Source organism: Ictalurus furcatus, chromosome 15, assembly GCF_023375685.1.
Source record: "Ictalurus furcatus strain D&B chromosome 15, Billie_1.0, whole genome shotgun sequence".
NCBI classification, from domain to species: domain Eukaryota; kingdom Metazoa; phylum Chordata; class Actinopteri; order Siluriformes; family Ictaluridae; genus Ictalurus; species Ictalurus furcatus.
In genome coordinates this window covers 7,578,215-7,595,871 of record NC_071269.1, presented here as the reverse complement: position 1 = coordinate 7,595,871, position 17,657 = coordinate 7,578,215, and the positions used below count along the sequence as shown (strand labels likewise).

Sequence of the window (17,657 nt, the reverse complement as noted above, 5' to 3'; positions counted from 1 at the left end):
GGGCTGCGTCCCCCCCGCCGGAGAAGAAAATACTCCTACCGTTACTCCTTAGTTACCAGGTCAGTGATGGTCCTTCGTAAAAGTGACACAGAATGTCTGTAAATAAACTCCGCTGTAAGCAAACAAAATAAAAAAATAAGTAACATGAAACTTCTGAGAAAAGCAGACATCTCTTTATTAATGTTTTATATCAAAAATTGCATCCAGTCACATCTTTGGTTACGTGATAAAACGTAGGCACTCGATTTCAAAACTGCTCAGAAACATTCTTTAGAACACCCGCGTGTCGACTTTCACCACAAGTGCATAAACAAGTGAGAACCCATAAAGTCTAAGGCACTATACACGAGAACTATAGCGAGAAAGAGAGAGAACTGCAGTCACTAGGCTTTAATTCAGACCACGCGTCCCGCAGCTCCGTGTTTCCTGATCCGAACAAATCTGCTGTCGGATTCTGAAATAAAAGTGCATGAAGCTCTCATTCTAAGCAGCGTAAGCTGGCAGGTGAGGATAATGTACAGACAGTAGCATAAAAAACAAGTCATGAAATCTTAAACATTCATGTGTGCTTAAAAGTGTCATTCGGACCAAAAAGAAGAAACCCAAACAAACGAACTTACACCATGTTGCCACTTACCCTGCTTTGGGAAGCTTTGGTTTTGCGCTAACACATAATGAAATCTCTCTGCCAAAAATCACTGAATATAAATACACACACACACACACGTGATTCAAACGACATCCATTTTAAACTTTAGAAGACGCAAAGCTGGTCAGGTTGTTCCAGACGCCGGCCCTCGTCACACTCCAGTGTTCAGCTACACAGATTTAGTTCATGTTGATAGATACAGGAAGTTCTGCTGGATGTGATTTGAGGCAGAAAAGATTTTTACCCGTTAGCTACATCAACCAGGTTTGTGGACACCTGACCTTCACACCCATATGACATATTGTTGAACATCCCTTTGCTGCTTCACTCTTCTGGGAGGGCTTTCCACTAGATTTTAGAGCAGATGTGTGTTCAGTCACAAAAGCATTAGTGAGGTCAGGCGTGGATGTGGGGATGTCGAGGAGGCTCCAGTTCATCCCAAAGGTGTTCGGTGGGGTGGAGGTCGGGGTTCTGAACGGGACACTCAAGTTCTTCTACCGTCTTCCAAACTTACACCATGTCTTCCTGGTGCTCGCTTTGTGCATAGGGGCACGGTCATGCTGGAATAGGGTTTGGGCCTCTGGGTTCCCAGATAATGGATGTGATAGTCAAGTGTCCACAAACATTTGGCTATACAGTGAACCTTGGACTTAGAATTGGTGTTTTCTTTCCTAAACCTCCTTCCAAAATTGAATTAAAAAAGCAGAATTCAAAAGACACGAACATGGGATATTGTATTAGCTGATGGGCTACATTTTGAGGTGGATAATCGTGTAAGTTTGAATTTTTTGTAGAAATCACTCTTTCACAAGTCGAGAATAAAAATTAAAAAAAACCACACACAACAAAATCTACAGTATATATCTGTTGACAAACGCAGGGTCTTGGAGTCATGGCGTTTTCCTGGTACATGGCTGATTGATGTCTAAGGTTCAAACAACCAATAAACAAAAGCTCATAAGCGAGATTCAGGTGCAGTCTCAATAGTCACGTCACGTCCTCAGTGAAATGAATGTGAAGTGTGTGTGCAGTCATTGCTTTCACGTGAGGGGATACAGTGCGTGGTTAGCGCCGTCCAAAAAGGTGTTCATCTCCATATTTCACTGTGTGGAGAAAAATCACCCACAGCTTCAAACATTTATTACCTTTAATACACATGCAAACTTATAAATACAGAGTGGCCACGCCTTTCTGGGAACACACAGCAGCGGAAAAAGAAATCATTTTAAATAAGGAAAAAAAAAAAAGTTTTAAAAACAAACCACCTTACCCAATAAGAGAATTGATAGTAAAAGAAACTAGTGAATTGTCAGCTTTGGGGTGCGGATGCAAACTGCCCGCCTTGGTATCCTGTGGTTTTGGTGTTACTGTAGACCCGTCCCCTGTTCTTCCCACCAGACCCTCTGTGGTAAGGCAACTGGCCGTCGTGTCTTCCCCATGCTGTATAATCTCTCCTGCCTCGTGAGCCACGCCCCCTGAATCCTCCTCGGTCATCCTGGCCATGCCTAACTCCGGGTTTGTACGACTGACTGTGGTAGCTCCGCCTAGTTTTAAGATCGGCATCACCAAACTCCGCCTTCTCCAACTCCCAGTCTTCCAACGAGGATCCTACGAAACCGCCACCCTTCTCTCGTCTGTTTCCATTGGCCAATGTTGTGGGCTCCGACCCTTGACTCGGCACACCACCACTTAGAACTGCTTGAGCTCCACTACTGTGCTGCATCTCCATGGTAACAGGGACAGCTCCTGGCTTGATATCTCCACCCTCTGAATGTTGTTGACCTTGAACTACCCAAAATGGTTTTTCTACCTGTGGTGTCAAAGACCTCTGACTCCCCTGATCTTCCATTATCGGTGGCCGTGTCAACATGGGGCTGTCCATCCCATAATGTCGAGGAGGGGGGACGGAGAGATGCTGAGGCCCTCCAGAGGGGGGAGGGGCAGAATACTGCAGTGATGGACCAGCAGGGGGCACTGAACGCACATCTGCATATACGGTGTGATGGGAGGCAATGGGCAATGGCATCTGCATATGCAGCGAATGATGGCTGAACGCCCCGACTTCCATCGGAGAAGGGGTGCGGACTACACCCCTTACCTCAAAATGACTAACAGGAGTTCTCCCAGCAGAGGAAGGGTTGGGGGGATGAAAAATCGGTCTAGAGTTGTTGTCTGGTTGCCAGGGTACAGGAGAAGGAGAGACTTTAAGCTGCATATGGTTGTAGGCCTGAAACAGTGGTGCCAGGTAGGTAACCGGAGGCAACATAGGATACAGGTACGCCTGTGGGCAAAGCAAAACAAGTACAGGCTTCAGCCAATTGTCGACAGGACTGGGAGTCACAAACAGATTCCATTTATTGCAGATAAGCGACAAATCTCTCTGCTCCATCCTTTTCCCTCCACTTTACGGAATTCCCGCATAGCACAGACGTTAATACAGCAGGTTAAAAATAGCTTGTGTCTCTCGATTAAAAGCAACCATGCAGATACCACAGTCCAACAAAGATTACACCTTTATTTTAAACAGAGGGAAAAAAAAATTGACCACCTTTTCATGTAATATTTCAGATGAATATAAACATATTGTGAGCGATGAAGTTATAAACTTGGAAATTGTCATCCACGCACCCGTCTCAAGTTAAGCGTGAGGTGGTGGTGCCTTACGGTCAAGCCCCTTGTACAGCAGAACACTCTTGATTCCAATTATTATTATTATTATTATTATTATTATTTTTTTTTTTTTTTTTTAAAAAGTACTGTAATATAATCAAGAAAATTCCTATATCTAGGCAACTCTTTTTACTGAGAACTAGTGAGCAAGTATGATAACTTTTTATAAAATTTTAATCAGACATCCTTACCTTACGCCCAAGGTTAAAGAAGAATCTAAGGACACTTGTATCTGTAAGCAACAAAAAAAAAATGTTTTAGAGTTAAATGAGAGTAAAATGTAAATTAATTGTACATGAGCTGATTGTAAACGGGGGCTTTTTCATTGTCGAGGTGCAGATGCTGGTTATAGAGCCGGTGCCTAATCTTGAACCATTCTGTGCTCTTCCCCATTAGGGAACAGTAATTAAAAGTAAGTCAAGTACTCTTTGCTGCAGAATAACAGCCCAGGGGGTGGAGTCAGACCTGATCCAGCTCCTCCAACCTAGGCAGACATGAACCAAAGGGCCGAGGGATGAAGAACACTCAGTGTGCTTGAGTTTCAGGCTTCATAAGTGTGTTTGATCTGTGTTGTACAATGTCTTGTGGTTTAGGGTTATAGGAAGAGTTGGATCAAGTCCAGCTCCACCCCCTGGACTTTTGGTCCTGCAGCGAGGACTAAGTGGAACCGATGAAATTGTAGAACATAGAAACCAGGTTTAGGGTTGGCATCATTTTGTTGCCATGACAACTCATTTACAACATCATGGCTACATTCCTGATTTTGGTCAGTGTGTTACTTTGTAATATAATGTAAAACAAACTTAAATTCTCTGGAGATGATCCATACTAAAAGATGGTGATTTTTACTTTTTTATGCCCCATTTGTTAAACGACATGATTACAAAATGGTTTGGTTTTTATATATGTGCAAATGCTTGCAGGCTGGTTCCTATATACGTTGTCTGGTTCCCTAAATCACCAACTACAGCTTGACCACTGTATCTGTGGAAAAGGGATATCAGTAAAGCAGATTAGGAAGATGGTACCACTTGGCAGGTCTTTTCCAGTATTGTCATGGGAGAACGGTGGGAGCTGGGCAGGTTCGTCCTTGTCGTTCTGGGGAAAACCGGGGTAAAGCATATCTTGGCAAAGCTGCGCGAGTGTGACGGACTGCTGGGGTGGGGGATCTGCTAAAGTAAAGCAGGAAACAAATCACAACCTTGATACTCAGGTGTGACTAATATCCAATACCACACTGAAAAGCAAAAAAAAAAAAAAAAAAAAAAAAAAAAAAGAACATATGCAACCTTACCTGCAACAGGTGAGACCGCAGGTTCATACAGGTAGGACTCAGCAGCATGAGAGAAAGGTGGAGTTGGGAGAGCAGGAGGAAGACCGGGATCTGGCATGGGGGCGGATATATTCGGAGATAAAGATGGCACAGGGCCAGGATATAGGGGGTAAGGTGGATAATGCAGATGAGGCCCAAACCCAACAGAGTAAGAGGGGGCAAGAGAAGGGGCTAGTTGAGCAGGAGAGGTAATGGAGTTGGGGACATGGACAGGAGTGGGTACACCAGCTGGATCAGACTGCTCAGATGCTGTCTCAGCAGGAGGAGATTTTGAGGCAGCAGAAAGTTCGCTTGAACCAGGCACTTCAGCAGCAGAAGTTATTGGAGATGGGGCCGGGACAGGACCCTGGGTGGTTGCTGAGGTAGTTTGGGAAAGGGCATGAGTGGGTGCAGGCGAAGTCTGAAATGAGGAAGGGGAGGATAATGGGGTAGATACAGGGTTAGGGGCAGGTGTGACTGGAGATAAAGGTGTTGTGTTCATTTGAGAAGGGATAGGAGTGGTAGTAGCTTCTCTAACAGGGTTCAGGGGCACAGGGGTAGTTACCGGTGCAGTCGGATCCAAGACTTGGGATTGAATTGTTTGGGAGGAGTTCTGGGGTAATGCGGGTGTTGTCCCAGGGATGAGCTTGGGCATAGTTAGACAGTGAGTGGGGGTACACTGAGAGGATACTGGGGTAGGTACAGAGATGGCAGGCAGAGGGAGAGTTTGAGGTTGAACAAGGGTAGTCTGAGAAGATACTGGGACCACTTCAGATGGCTCAAGGGCAGCCTGAAACTCGACAGGGGTATTCTCAAACAAAACTATGGGTCTTGTAGATGGAGCAGGGGCAGTTGGAGACTGGATGGGGGTAGTCTGGAAAGAATCTGGCGGTCTTGTAGATGGATCAGGAGCAGTTGGAGACTGGATGGGGGTAGTCTGGAAAGAAACTGATGGTCTTGTAGATGGAGGAGGGGTAGTTTGAGATTGGATTGGGGGAATGCGAGCAGACAAAGATGATGTTGATTTGTAGGGAACTCGGCCAGGTGCTATAGTGGACACAGGGGCAGCTTTTGTGGACTTTGGAGCTGAAGGGGCAGGTAAGGTAGTAGAAAGTGTAGGATTTGGTTCCTCTTTCGGGGGAGGAGATATTCTTTGGTCATGATCCACTGAATCTTTCTTCTGGAGGACATTATAGAGCATAAAACATGGGGATTAAACTACATTATAGTACGCAGAAAACACCTCCGCTACACGCGTAACCCTGAACGTTTCAGACAACCTACCGCTGGTTTTCCTTTTTCTGCTTTGTGAACAGGGTTCAGAGATTGCTCTTTGGTATCTGAAACAAAAATCATTAAAACCATCAAAACATTCTTTTAAACCAAAACATGCAATTCCTATTAAACAGAAAGAAACTAAAAGACATCCTGAAATACAGCAAGAACAGCAGTAAAACTGGTCTCTGCACAGGCAGTATCATGTCTGTCTGAACGTCAAACCCCTGGGTAGGTTAGGCAGGTCTGAACACAATCTTTCCAGGCCCTCAAATCAGTACATAACGATCCAGAACACATCCCGGACACCTGACAGAGTTATTTCATCTGCACTTTAGGTACTAGGGATCTATGACTGCAGCATTTAGCAGACCCCTTTATGCATAGCTACTTTCAGAAGTGCTCAGTCAACTGGTTTAAACATTTGTAGCCTTGTCTCTCAGTTTTTTACATTTATGCAGTGCAAAACCAAATTTAATTAAAACACATTTTCTATAAAATAATACATTGGTCTTTACGTAGTAATTGCAAAAGGCAATCTGTTAAAAACTGCAAATATCAGAGCAAAGTATAGCAACAATTAACAAACCATATGCTTAGAAATAAATCTCATGTAAGACTAATTTGGAAGGAAAAAAAGAAAAAAAGAAGAAAAAACCAGCAAAAGGAGACTCGATCAATTCCCTTAACTCACCTGTGCTGGCTTTCTTTCGGGAGCCTTTCTTCTCAACTCTTCTACTCCCCTCAACACTAGCAGCCTACACACACACACACACACACACACACACAGGATATTCAACAGAACAGTGGTGTGTTATATTTAACTTTCATCCGCGGAAGAGATCATGTATAAAACGCAGTAAATGCGTATGTTTTACCTGTGCACTGGCTTCAAGTGTCGGGAAATTCTCCTCATCTTTGTTCAGGAGCTCCAGCAGCGCTTGTTCGTCCTCCTCTACAGGTGGCACGCACGACCCACCTGCACCCTGATCACTCCTCCTACACACACAAAGTTCCTATAATTAATTAATTAATTAATTAATTAATTAAATTATATATATATATATATATATATATATATATATATATATATATATATATATATATATATATATATATATATATATATATATATATATAGTGTGTGTGTGTGTATATATGCGTGTGTGTACACATTAAGTTTATAACGCACCTGCTGCTGCCATTCTTTCCTAGCGACTGAGGATCTATGGTGGCCTGCGGGGGCCAAGAATGCTGCTGTTGTATGCGGTTGCCAGGGGCGGAGCCTGAGGATTCTGTTGGACCATGTGACACTGACCTCACGGGCTTCCTCCCAGGATTGGCGTTGCGCTCTGAAATCAGGAAGACAACGAAACGGTTTCAATTTCCATCTGTCTGAATACCCGAACGTTTATTAAAAAAATAAAAAACCTGTTTTTTTTTATTAAAAAAAAGGCCTGGATGGTAACAGAAGAATTTATAAACAGGAAGTAAACGTTGCTGCGAAAGCAGGTATTTGAGGTCGGTTTAACGATAGGTTATTGATTTTTACAATAAATAACATCACAAATACCGGCATCATCTTTATTTATAAAACACTGAAAGCTTATAAGATATTCGGACCAATCGCAGAGACACTGACCGTATTAGGGTTGGACGATACGTCAATATCGTGATCATTTATCTCAAGTCACTTTTCTGAGATATCAAGGTAACTTATCTTTTCTAAACAAGTACAAACTGTGGAAACAGCTGATTTGGTAAAGTTTTCTACTGTTATGAAAATTATTATTTTATTTTAGAGTAAACAAACAACATTTAGGCCCACTGTACGTAGGGACAGTTAAAAATGGACCGTTCTGCTACAGTTTGTATCAAGAAATCTTTTTAAATAGAGCAAGAGAGAAATATAAGAATGTATGAAAGCTAATTAATACCACCTGTGGGCCCGTTGCTGCTGGATGCAGTTTGTCTTTTGCTTTTCTCAGTCACTGTGGTCCAGGAGTCTTCTGAAGGGGTGCGCAGATTCCACAGTGGAACACTGTACCTATACACACATACACACACCACATTGTACTATTTTAAATCCATTTAACGTTGTGGTAGATCCTTATAAATGTACAATTTGAATATTTTGTGCTGAATAGTTGGAATTTTGATGCTGAACAACTTGTTAAAGAGTACACGTCTAACCCTGTAGAGAGATTCCCTCTCTCCTTCTTTCACTCACACACACACACACACACACACACGTACTTCTCTCCAAGTTCCTCGATGAAGACGGTTACAGGTCCGTCATCAGGGCTGACGTCCTGAATGTAGGCACTGTAGAAGCGATCTGTATTATTCAACCGCACCTGAGAGACAGAGAGAGATATTTCCCCCCCCCCCGTGTAAATTTGTTGGTGTTATTTTGGTGCTCACGTGTGAGGAGTTTGCCCTGGTGAGTGTTTACCATTCAAATACAAGTAATAAAAGGGTGTGGAGACGAATTAAACGGCAGTTAAGCATGCGCTTTGCATAAGCAGCGGACATTAAAATCTAACCGTTTTATCATGGTTAAGAACAGAGCTAGACCAGACTTGCTGCCATGGCAAGCTCCGCCTCCTCTCCGTTTTCATCGGTAGAAACTTTTTTCTGTCGATATCGCTCTAATACACACCTCGCACTTGTCTCCAGCCTTGTAATGCATCCCAGCTGCCATGCAGAAATCCCTCCTCTGCTGAACTGAGACACAAAAATAACACTCATAACTCATTCTGTCAGTACAGAAGACACTGCATCAGTGTCCCCTAGCACACACATACAAACACACACACAAACACACACACACGCATTACCTCGTTTTGAGCGCAGCCACGCTTCGTACTCCACATTCCTGAAGAGGGAGGGGCTCAGGGAGTCCTGCACCTTACGAAGCAGGCAGCCACGCCCTACTCCTCTGGCTTGGCCCCGCCCACGACCCTGATGACAAAAACAGTAAAACTTTCAGAAAAGATCAAAACTAAGACAGGATATAAGCACGCAGAGGGAGTCAGAGAGTGTGTGTGTGTCTGCGCACGCGCACCTTATAAGCTGTCCTGTTGCTCACACCAGCTGGCCTGCCTGTAACTTCACTGGACCTGATGAAGAAATTTAAATAATTCATTTAAATAGACATTGTGTCTTTTTTGTTTTGTTTTTTAAGTAAGAGCCCTTGCACTATTATTAGTGCAGTGTTTAGGTAGCTGTCTAGTGTGGTTCATACAGCTAAATTATATTGCATCATTAAAAGCCATATTTTTTTCTAAGCACGACACTGAGCTGAAAAAAGAGAAACAAAACAAAACGTTAGTGGTTTGATCACGATTTGTACTTGGCGGCGATGATTTTACAGAATTCAGAGCGCAGATTAAACCCCTACTGAACAATACAGCGACAGGAAAAACTCCCAGAGATGACATGAGCAAGAACCCTTCGAGAGTGACCAGACACTTCTGGACTGGTCTGTGATTATAGCAGCAGTACACACTCACCAGAAATCCTCTCCCTCATCCAGGTCGGAGTTCCCGCTGCTCTCACGCTCCTCAGTCTCGATGATCTCGCTCTTTGCTCTAGACACCCTCAGGCTTGGCGTTATCACACTCCGGTCTACACCGTACACACGTTCATATAGCAGCTCGTACAGGATCGCTAAAACACACACACACACACAAACTGATCTTAGTGGATTGTATCAGCAGACATTTCATTAGTGAAGTAACAGATTAACTGGATACGTCACTCACACTGGCACATAGCAGCGTTTTTGACAGAAGATATTGGGTAGACGCTGTCGTAATGGTTCCCATTGAGGAAGCAGAGCAGCACCTGGAATAAATGAGCACTTAATTAACAATTAACAATTAACTACAGTACACCACCCCCTAAACCTGCTTAAAAGACCGTAAAGCAGGGGTGTCCAATCTTATCCGGAAAGGGCCGGTGTGGGTGCAGGTTTTCATTCTAATCAAGCAGAAGCCACACCTGAGTCTACTGAAATCCAGGATCAACTGATTAAACAGGTGGAATCAGGTGTGGCTCCTGCTTGGTTGGAATGAAAACCTGCACCCACACCGGCCCTTTCCGGATAAGATTGGACACCCCTGCCGTAAAGCTTCCTATATTGAATAATAGGAAATAACTGCTTGATGTGCTCGTTCAGCCAAAAAAAACCAAAAAAAAAAAACAAACCAAAAAAAAACAAAAAAAACACAGTATTAGACAACAGGAAGAGACATAAAAACCTACATACTGATGTGAAAAATAACCGACTAACTGTTTAACCAAGTAAATTAATATTTATTGATTTATTAATATTTATTGATTTATTAATATTTATTATGTGAAATTATTCTATGAATCATCAAATTGGAAATGCCTCTTTCCTCTAATAAGCCAGTGCTGAACAGCCTTCATTTGCATACTGGAATCTGATTGGCTCTTATATTTTATGATGCAATAACACAACACCACATAATTTAATCATATGTTCAGGGTGACTAATACTCTCTAGAGTAGATCTTCTGGGTGTCGCTGCAAACCTTATCAGAGTAGCCGTTCTCCGTGATGTTCACCGGAGGCTCTCCGGGCTGCTGATAGATGATAAAATCGTGCCTAGAAGGAGGAACCGTTAAGATGTTGGAAGATGGCATCATGTGAGCATACGAGAACATAAGTAAGGAATAAAGCGCTCCATGGTGTGGTGTTATGGGGAAATAATCAACGGTGAGGTGGTGGGATGAAGCGGAGTTACCAGTACAACCTCGGAGTTGATTATTTTCCTATAACAGCATGTCCTGAAGGGTTTTATTTCTTTTATACCACAGGAATATTCCAAGGATTACATTTTTTAATTTGTTAAAAGAACATGTTACATAACTCACTTACGTTCTAGTGGCTATAAACAGTCATGCTCTCACCAGCCTCTCTCGAATTTAATAACACAATATACGCATCTTGTCATGTTAAATAAATTTTTTTTAAAAGCGTAAACTCCTCTGTGCTGAAGATGTCAGAAATTGTAAAGTTACAGCTTTACTGCTAGCACCGACACTGGAGACTCATTCCATACACGTTACATAAAGTTACAGAAAACATCCCCATATCAACGATTTTTATTATTCTTTTTTTATATAAACGTGGAGGTTCTGCCGTACGAGTCCCTGTGAACAAGCTCTTACTACAGAAATGATAACGTATCAGAACGAGCGCTTGTGTATAAACTTGTGATTTGCCTGGTATCTGGGATTACTTCTAAAGCTGTCAACCATCTGACCAATCAAGAATGAAGAATTCAACTGTTCTGCAGTATAAAGTCAAATCACAAATGTCTAATAAATAGCATTTAATCCAGTTGTCTTGCTAAACAACAGGCGAAAACTTCTTACTTGTAAAGAACAGCCAGAGCACTTATTTCCACTTGTCCAACCCAGCTCTATAGGCAGGAGAGAAAACAGAGAAAGAGTAAGTTTCCCAAAATATTGAGTATTTCAGTAGTAAAGATGCACTTGTAGACTTAATAACAGTGAACATTTCAGAAATTGTAACAGGGCCATGAATATGAAGGAGTTGTGATGTTAACAATAAAGACGAAGAAATCTATAAACGAAGCCCTATGACTAAGGTACATGAGGTACATGACTAAGCAATGAGGCTTGACGTTAAAAACGAAAGTAAAAATGATTACAAGACTCTCCTACAGGCTGATTATTGCCACACAAAAAAAAGAAGAAAGCTACAGTATTAACTGGGGTGGCACCTCATAGGAAAATAAAATTTACGCATTTAATATAATCTATAAATAAATTGGAGAGGATTTAATTCCTCCAACTTGTTTTGTTACCTGAGGATCCTGAAGCATGTGCAGGTATTCCTCAAAATCACCTTCGATGAACTAAATGCACACAAAACAGATCATATTCTCTCCCTCACACATACACACGCACGCACGCATCTCAATTAAAATGTGCATAAAAATAAACGAGAATACGGTTCACACACCGACTCGTACAGGTCCCGGTTCTGCCTGAGGTATTTTACACATTCGGCCCGGACTCTGGTGTGTAGACCCTGACAGTGCAGCACCTGAAAAACCACACATACACACACACATAGGTGATGAAGATGTAAACATGTACAAACACATACACAGCAACTTAACATAGCTTTTTTTTTTTTTTTTTTTTAAAGGCATGATTAAACTTTGGACTTGGTCACGTGCCTCGTCACGTGTACGTTGTGAAAGGATCTACCCCTGTACAGCTGTGTAAAGGTTTCAAATTTTCACAATGTCTTAAATAATACCATGGTATCAAGGAAAATTTGATGATGCTCCGCCCACTGTAGGCCACGCCCCCAGTGTTTGAAAGCAGATTTGCATTGGAAAGCTGGATTGTTTACTGAAATGATTTCGAAGCCTAACTATGCCATTTGAGGCAATTATGTGAAGATTTTGTTATCTGTAATTGCAAAAACTGAATTTAGGGCCAACAGGCCAGAGTCATAGCCATCAGCCTGTTTGACCAGTAAAACTTCGAAAACAAGTACGGCCATAAATAACGCGAACTTGGTCTTAATTTCATCTGTAAATGGAATGTTCAAGAGTAAACATTTCTATAGCTCAAATAAATAGACAAATAGGTCCATACTGAGGAGAAAAAGTATGAGAAACCCTTGTAATAGCCTTCCATTGCTCATTAGTTACATTAGTTTCAGAACAAACCTGAAAATGCAAACAGGTAGCATATAGGTAAAAATCTGTATAAGAAAAACACATTCACACACACATCCATCCGTATGAAAATAAAACAAATCACAGAGGACCAACAGCACATGATGCACATGTTAAAGTCAATCCCGTCCAAACAGGGCCACAGGAAGCAAGGAATACAAATACAGAAATACAAAATAATGTATTTTGTATTTGTTTCTAAACACAGTGGCCCACATTTATCAATCTTTTGGTAATGTTTGTGTAAGCCGAACCAAGCTAAATATTTCTGCCGGGGTTAGGAAACTTTGTAACCGATTTGTTTATTTATTTTATTTATTTGGTATCTCTAACAACCCTAAATACACTGAGCTTTCTGTTAATCCTTTTTTGTTTCCTGGAAATGCCCTACATCCTTATTTCAAAAGCCTGATGGGTTTTTGTTGTTGTTGTTGTTTTAAATGAATTAATTTGTTAATTAAAAACAAATGTTGAAAATGATTCCCTGAACATTTTATTGCCTGAAGTAAAAAAAAAATTGCTTTTAACAAGTTGTGACAAGTTGTTATAACATGTACAGCAGATCCTTTAACTATAAAAACAACAAACCCTTTTTAATTCATAACTTTACTCTTAACTTAGTTCTCACAATAAATAATATAACAGCTAAACTAGTTAGCTAACAACTTCAAACTCGACCTTATTTTATTATTAAGTACTTTATTTTCATCCTTTTTTATTTTATTTTTATTAATCATAACGCCACATGCATTGCGGGTTGGCTTTACAGCTAAACTAAGCTAAGCTAGGCTAGGCTACGATAAGCTAAGATAGGCTACGCTGACTGTCAACATTTTGCCCTGGGTTGCTATAAGCAACTTGCTAACGCCACTAGTAGCGCTAAGCTAGTTTGCCAGCCATATTACATGCTGATGTTTAAGGACAGACAAAACACACAAAAAATGTAATGCATACATAAATGAAAGCTAGTAAAATAAAACAAACATGAAAATTAAGTAGTTACCTGATAACTATTATTTAGGAAAAAAATATTAGTATTATTATAACGCCTGGGTTTTCTAGCTAGCTAGCTAGATTTGCTAACCCATTAGGCTAGCTGTTAAGCGTCTTAACTATACAATCGCACCTCTTAGGCAACTTGCGAAGAATTATTGTTTAATTTCCCAATCATGCTCAGAGAAGATGTTGTTTTACAGTCTGTGCGAGTATAATATGAGAAGCAGAGATGAGTTTATTAGCCAGTTTTCATATGTTTTGTGTGTTTGTTAGAGTTTCTGACCGGACTGACCTGCTCAGCCACGGCTCTGAATAAGCACGAGCCGTCCTTGGCTATCTTCTTGCGGTGGAGTCCGTTCGCTCTCAGATGCTCGTCCATGAGTTTCTCCACACTTTTCTCGTCGTTCTGCTGCATGTTTGCTCCTGCACGACTCTCCATGACGAGATAATTAAGTAACGTGGGTGTTTGCGTTGGAAATTCTTACATTTCCGAGCTACATACTGAACAGTGAGACAAATAAAGCCGGCACACACACAAAGAGAGAGAGTTAGGAGTCACTTTCGTTTTCGGTGAAAACCTGATTGAGAAAGCAAAGTTTCACGGATCGGCAGATGGAGAGAAGGGACGCAAAAGCTACCGAGCTGGAAACCAGGCTGAAAGAACTGAATGAAATGTACCACAAGTCACACTAAAAACAACACAACTTTATTAGTGTTGATTCGAGTCCGGAAGCTGTGTTTGATTCACTCGTTTTAGAGAATCGACTAAATTAATTCAAGTGACTCGACTCTTCTTCAGAGCGACGCCCACAGATTGTGTGCCTTTGTCTAAAGCATAACATCCAGCAGAAGATCGAGTGTACTTACGAAATCCCACAATGCACTGTAATACACTGCCCGGCCAAAAGTATGTGCACCCCATGACCATCACACCCATATGTGCTTCTTCACCAAAGTTAGAAGCACACGAGTGCATAGAATTTTGTTGTATGCTGTAGCATCATATACAGAGGCCCAAACACTGTTTCAGCATGACAGTGTTCCTGTGGTCCATGAAGACGTGGTGTGTTAAGATTGGAAGAAGGTAGAAGAACTCGAGTGACCTGCACAGAGCCCTGACCTCAACCCCACTGAACATCACTTTGGGATGAACTATAACTGGATCCTCGACCAGACATACCAACATCAGCACCTGACCTCAATCTCACTAATGCTCTCGTAGCTGAATGAACACAAATCCACACAGCCACACCCCAAAATCTAGTGGAAAGCCTTCCCAGAAGAGTGGAGCGCATTATAACAATAAATGGACAACACATACAGAATGGGATGTTCAACAAGCGCATACAAGTGTGAAGGTCAAGGATATACAAACTTTTGGTCATATAGTGTGTTTCACAACTTCTCATGTTCGACTGACACAAACAGGTCATAAACTGCCATTTTATGATTGCTTAAATTGTATAAAGCACTTACTAATAAGAACTTAAGTTTTTCCATTCCAACCTTGACACACCATGTCTTCATGGAGCTCGTTTGATGGAGTAGTCTGATATTAAATTAAAAAAGGTGAAATTGGGAATTAGGCTATTATAGAATAATTGCTTGATCTGTAAAATGTTATTTTGGGTGGATTCCAGACAGTACTAGATGTGGGGGTGGTGTTTGTTGTTTAATTATTAATACAAAATATTGAGCTGCAAGCAGTTATTAAGGGGGCCAAACACTTTGTGGCCCCAGCCCTTAGCAATGGACGAAAACCAGAAGCTGTTAGGAATTGCTAAGAGATCACCTTATGTCCTGTTTTCAGCAACCCTTCCAAGTTGTTAACGAACTTGAAGCTTGTTTGTAAACATTATGTCATATTGCTAAACATATGTGGTAAGTTTGGTGTCGATGATGAAAAAATGTTTGCTGAGAAGCGGCTTCACATCCAGGTTTAAAGACTTTGCCTTCAAATTTGCTTGGAAGTTATGGATGAAATGTCCCGAATATACAATTATTATTATTATTATTATTATTATTATTATTATTATTATTATTATTATACTGTGATAAAGGAGTCCGTGGCAGCCCATAGAAAGCTTTGAATACATTTTATGAAATTTGGCATAGTGATAGAGAACAATCTTAGCTACCTAGCTAAAAATTACTAGACAGTAATTTTTGTGTATGTCACTGAAGCACTCTAGCACCACCAATAAGTCAAAAATGGAAATACTTTTACAAGAATAACCACAACACATACACTCGCATATCAGTGTATTAGAAGAAGAAGAAAAGTTTTCAATCAAGCCACCAATCAAGTGGAGTTTATTGATATGTTGATGTTGATTCAATGTGAATAGTACACAGGTAGCTGCCTCAGTGTCTGGCCTGGCTTTATCTTTGTGTGTGTGTGTGTGTGTGTGTGTGTGTGTGTGTGTGTGTGTGTGCGTGCACAAGAGAGTGAAGGGATTAGTGGAATATAGATGAGGATGTGGTTCCTGTCCAGCAGCTGTCACACATCCTGGTCCTGAAAAACAGAACGACTAAGTGAAAAATCAGAGAAACAGAGATCCAGTGAAACCGTGATGCTCGCTCTGAGGTAAGTTCAATCAAAATAAAAATAACAAACAACAAAACTTTTATTCCACAGCAAATCTGATTGGTCAGGAGGTGTTGAATAATTTCCTATAACAGCAGTTCTGACAGAAGTTCAGCTGCAAATCACAGGTTTGTTTAGGATTAACGCGCTCGTTCTAATACGTTATCGTTTCTATAGCAACAGCTTAACCTGAAAAATATGTGTAATCAATGATATGTTTATAATAACGGTTTCTGTTAGGAGATGTTTCTTTAACGTTTACGGAAGGAGTCTCCAGGGTCCGCGCTTTGTAACAGTCGGAGGTAAAGACGTAACGTTACGCTTTATTCAGGACAGAGGAGTTCACGCTTTGCGGGTTCTCGGTATGATGACAAGCTGCGGGTTTCCTCGCCTTATTAATTTCGAGAAAGAGAAACCAAGAGACGCTGGTGAGAGAACGACTGTTTACGGCTGCAGGAGTATAAGTAAGCAGAAGAACTAACTAACACTGTTTTGTGTAACTATAAAACGGATAAAAAAAGTCATTTTTCAATAAATCAAAATGTTTTAATTGTTGACAAATTGCTGTGGTATAAGAGGAACACAATACTTTGTATACAACGTGCTGTTACAGGAAAATAATCAACTTCTGGGTGGTAACTGTAACTCTGATACACCACAACATGCTCATGTTGATTAGTTTCCTCTAACAGCATGACATAGAGGGGTTTAGTCCTTATCAGGCAACCATAATAAAATAAGTACAACATCAAAAGGTACTATAAAGAACAAAGAATATTTGTCCTAAATAACATATATAGCATGTGTGTGTGTGTGTGTGTGCGTGTGTGTGTGTGAGGATGCAGATGAAGCTGATGAAGGCAGTATTGTTGATGTGTGTGTGTCTGAGTGTGTTGCCTGCACAGTGTGTGTGTTTTTCACGCGGAGCTTCAACAGTTACCTGCATGGACATGAAGCCTGGACACATCAGCACTCAACCTCAGCACACACACACAACATCGGCAGTGACTGTACACACCAGCCGCACAGTCTATCTACCACAGCACACACTCATGGGTATGTACACACACACACACACACACACACGCACACTCCTACAGCATTCCTACTATACTCATACAGGCACATGTGTGTGTGTTTCAGTGAGTGTGCGCAGCTCTCGAGCATTTATGGGTCTTCTGCTGCATGCACGCTCTGTAGCGGAGGACCGTGTGGTTGGAGGCGAGTTCACACTCCACCCTCCGGGAACACACACACTCTCCTGCCTGTCCACTGCAGACACGGTCACACACTCCGACAAGCTGTTGAAGAGGAACCTGTCGTTCACCTGGAGGGCTCCGGCTCGGCCCAGTGGGGACCTGAGATTCTAGTGAGACACACATACGCACACACACACGCGCGCACACACATGCACTAT

General features: G+C 41.6%; 2 protein-coding genes across 4 annotated transcripts; one reads left to right on the top strand and one right to left on the bottom strand.

Moving 5' to 3' along the window:
• Window positions 1-151: 151 nt before the first annotated feature.
• On the bottom strand, window positions 152-14,453 carry otud4 (OTU deubiquitinase 4). Of its 3 annotated transcripts, XM_053643174.1 has the most exons (21): window positions 13,946-14,452; window positions 11,928-12,011; window positions 11,770-11,820; window positions 11,315-11,361; window positions 10,469-10,541; window positions 9,674-9,755; window positions 9,422-9,578; window positions 8,974-9,028; window positions 8,747-8,870; window positions 8,569-8,633; window positions 8,163-8,263; window positions 7,847-7,953; window positions 7,099-7,258; window positions 6,785-6,905; window positions 6,601-6,664; window positions 5,916-5,971; window positions 4,614-5,811; window positions 4,348-4,491; window positions 3,511-3,551; window positions 1,920-2,930; window positions 152-1,752 (listed from the first exon to the last, which is right to left on the bottom strand). In XM_053643174.1, the coding sequence occupies exons 1-20, from the start codon at window positions 14,090-14,092 to the stop codon at window positions 1,959-1,961; spliced, it is 3,849 nt and encodes a 1,282-aa protein (XP_053499149.1). In that variant the 5' UTR covers window positions 14,093-14,452; the 3' UTR covers window positions 152-1,752; window positions 1,920-1,958. The 3 variants fall into 3 exon arrangements, with proteins under 3 accessions (XP_053499149.1, XP_053499150.1, XP_053499148.1); XM_053643175.1 differs by having other exon boundaries at window positions 152-2,930; window positions 4,348-4,488; window positions 13,946-14,453; XM_053643173.1 differs by having other exon boundaries at window positions 152-2,930.
• Window positions 14,454-16,060: 1,607 nt separating this feature from the next.
• Window positions 16,061-17,657, top strand: LOC128619674 (reelin domain-containing protein 1-like). The gene is made up of 3 exons (XM_053644000.1): window positions 16,061-16,240; window positions 17,079-17,296; window positions 17,384-17,657. Exons 1-3 carry the CDS (start codon window positions 16,227-16,229, stop codon window positions 17,608-17,610), a joined length of 459 nt encoding a protein of 152 aa, XP_053499975.1. The 5' UTR covers window positions 16,061-16,226; the 3' UTR covers window positions 17,611-17,657.

Excerpts from the sequence above, each read along its gene's own strand:
- otud4 (XM_053643173.1), bottom strand. The coding sequence starts at position 14,092 with ATGGAGAGTCGTGCAGGAGCAAACATGCAGCAGAACGACGAGAAAAGT. Across the intron at positions 7,259-7,846 it reads CAGCAGCAACGGGCCCACAG|AGCGCAACGCCAATCCTGGG; the intron begins GTGGTATTAATT and ends TCCTGATTTCAG. Across the intron at positions 2,931-3,510 it reads TCTTTAACCTTGGGCGTAAG|GCGTACCTGTATCCTATGTT; the intron begins GTAAGGATGTCT and ends CTTTGCCCACAG.
- LOC128619674 (XM_053644000.1), top strand. Across the intron at positions 17,297-17,383 it reads ACCACAGCACACACTCATGG|TGAGTGTGCGCAGCTCTCGA; the intron begins GTATGTACACAC and ends TGTGTGTTTCAG.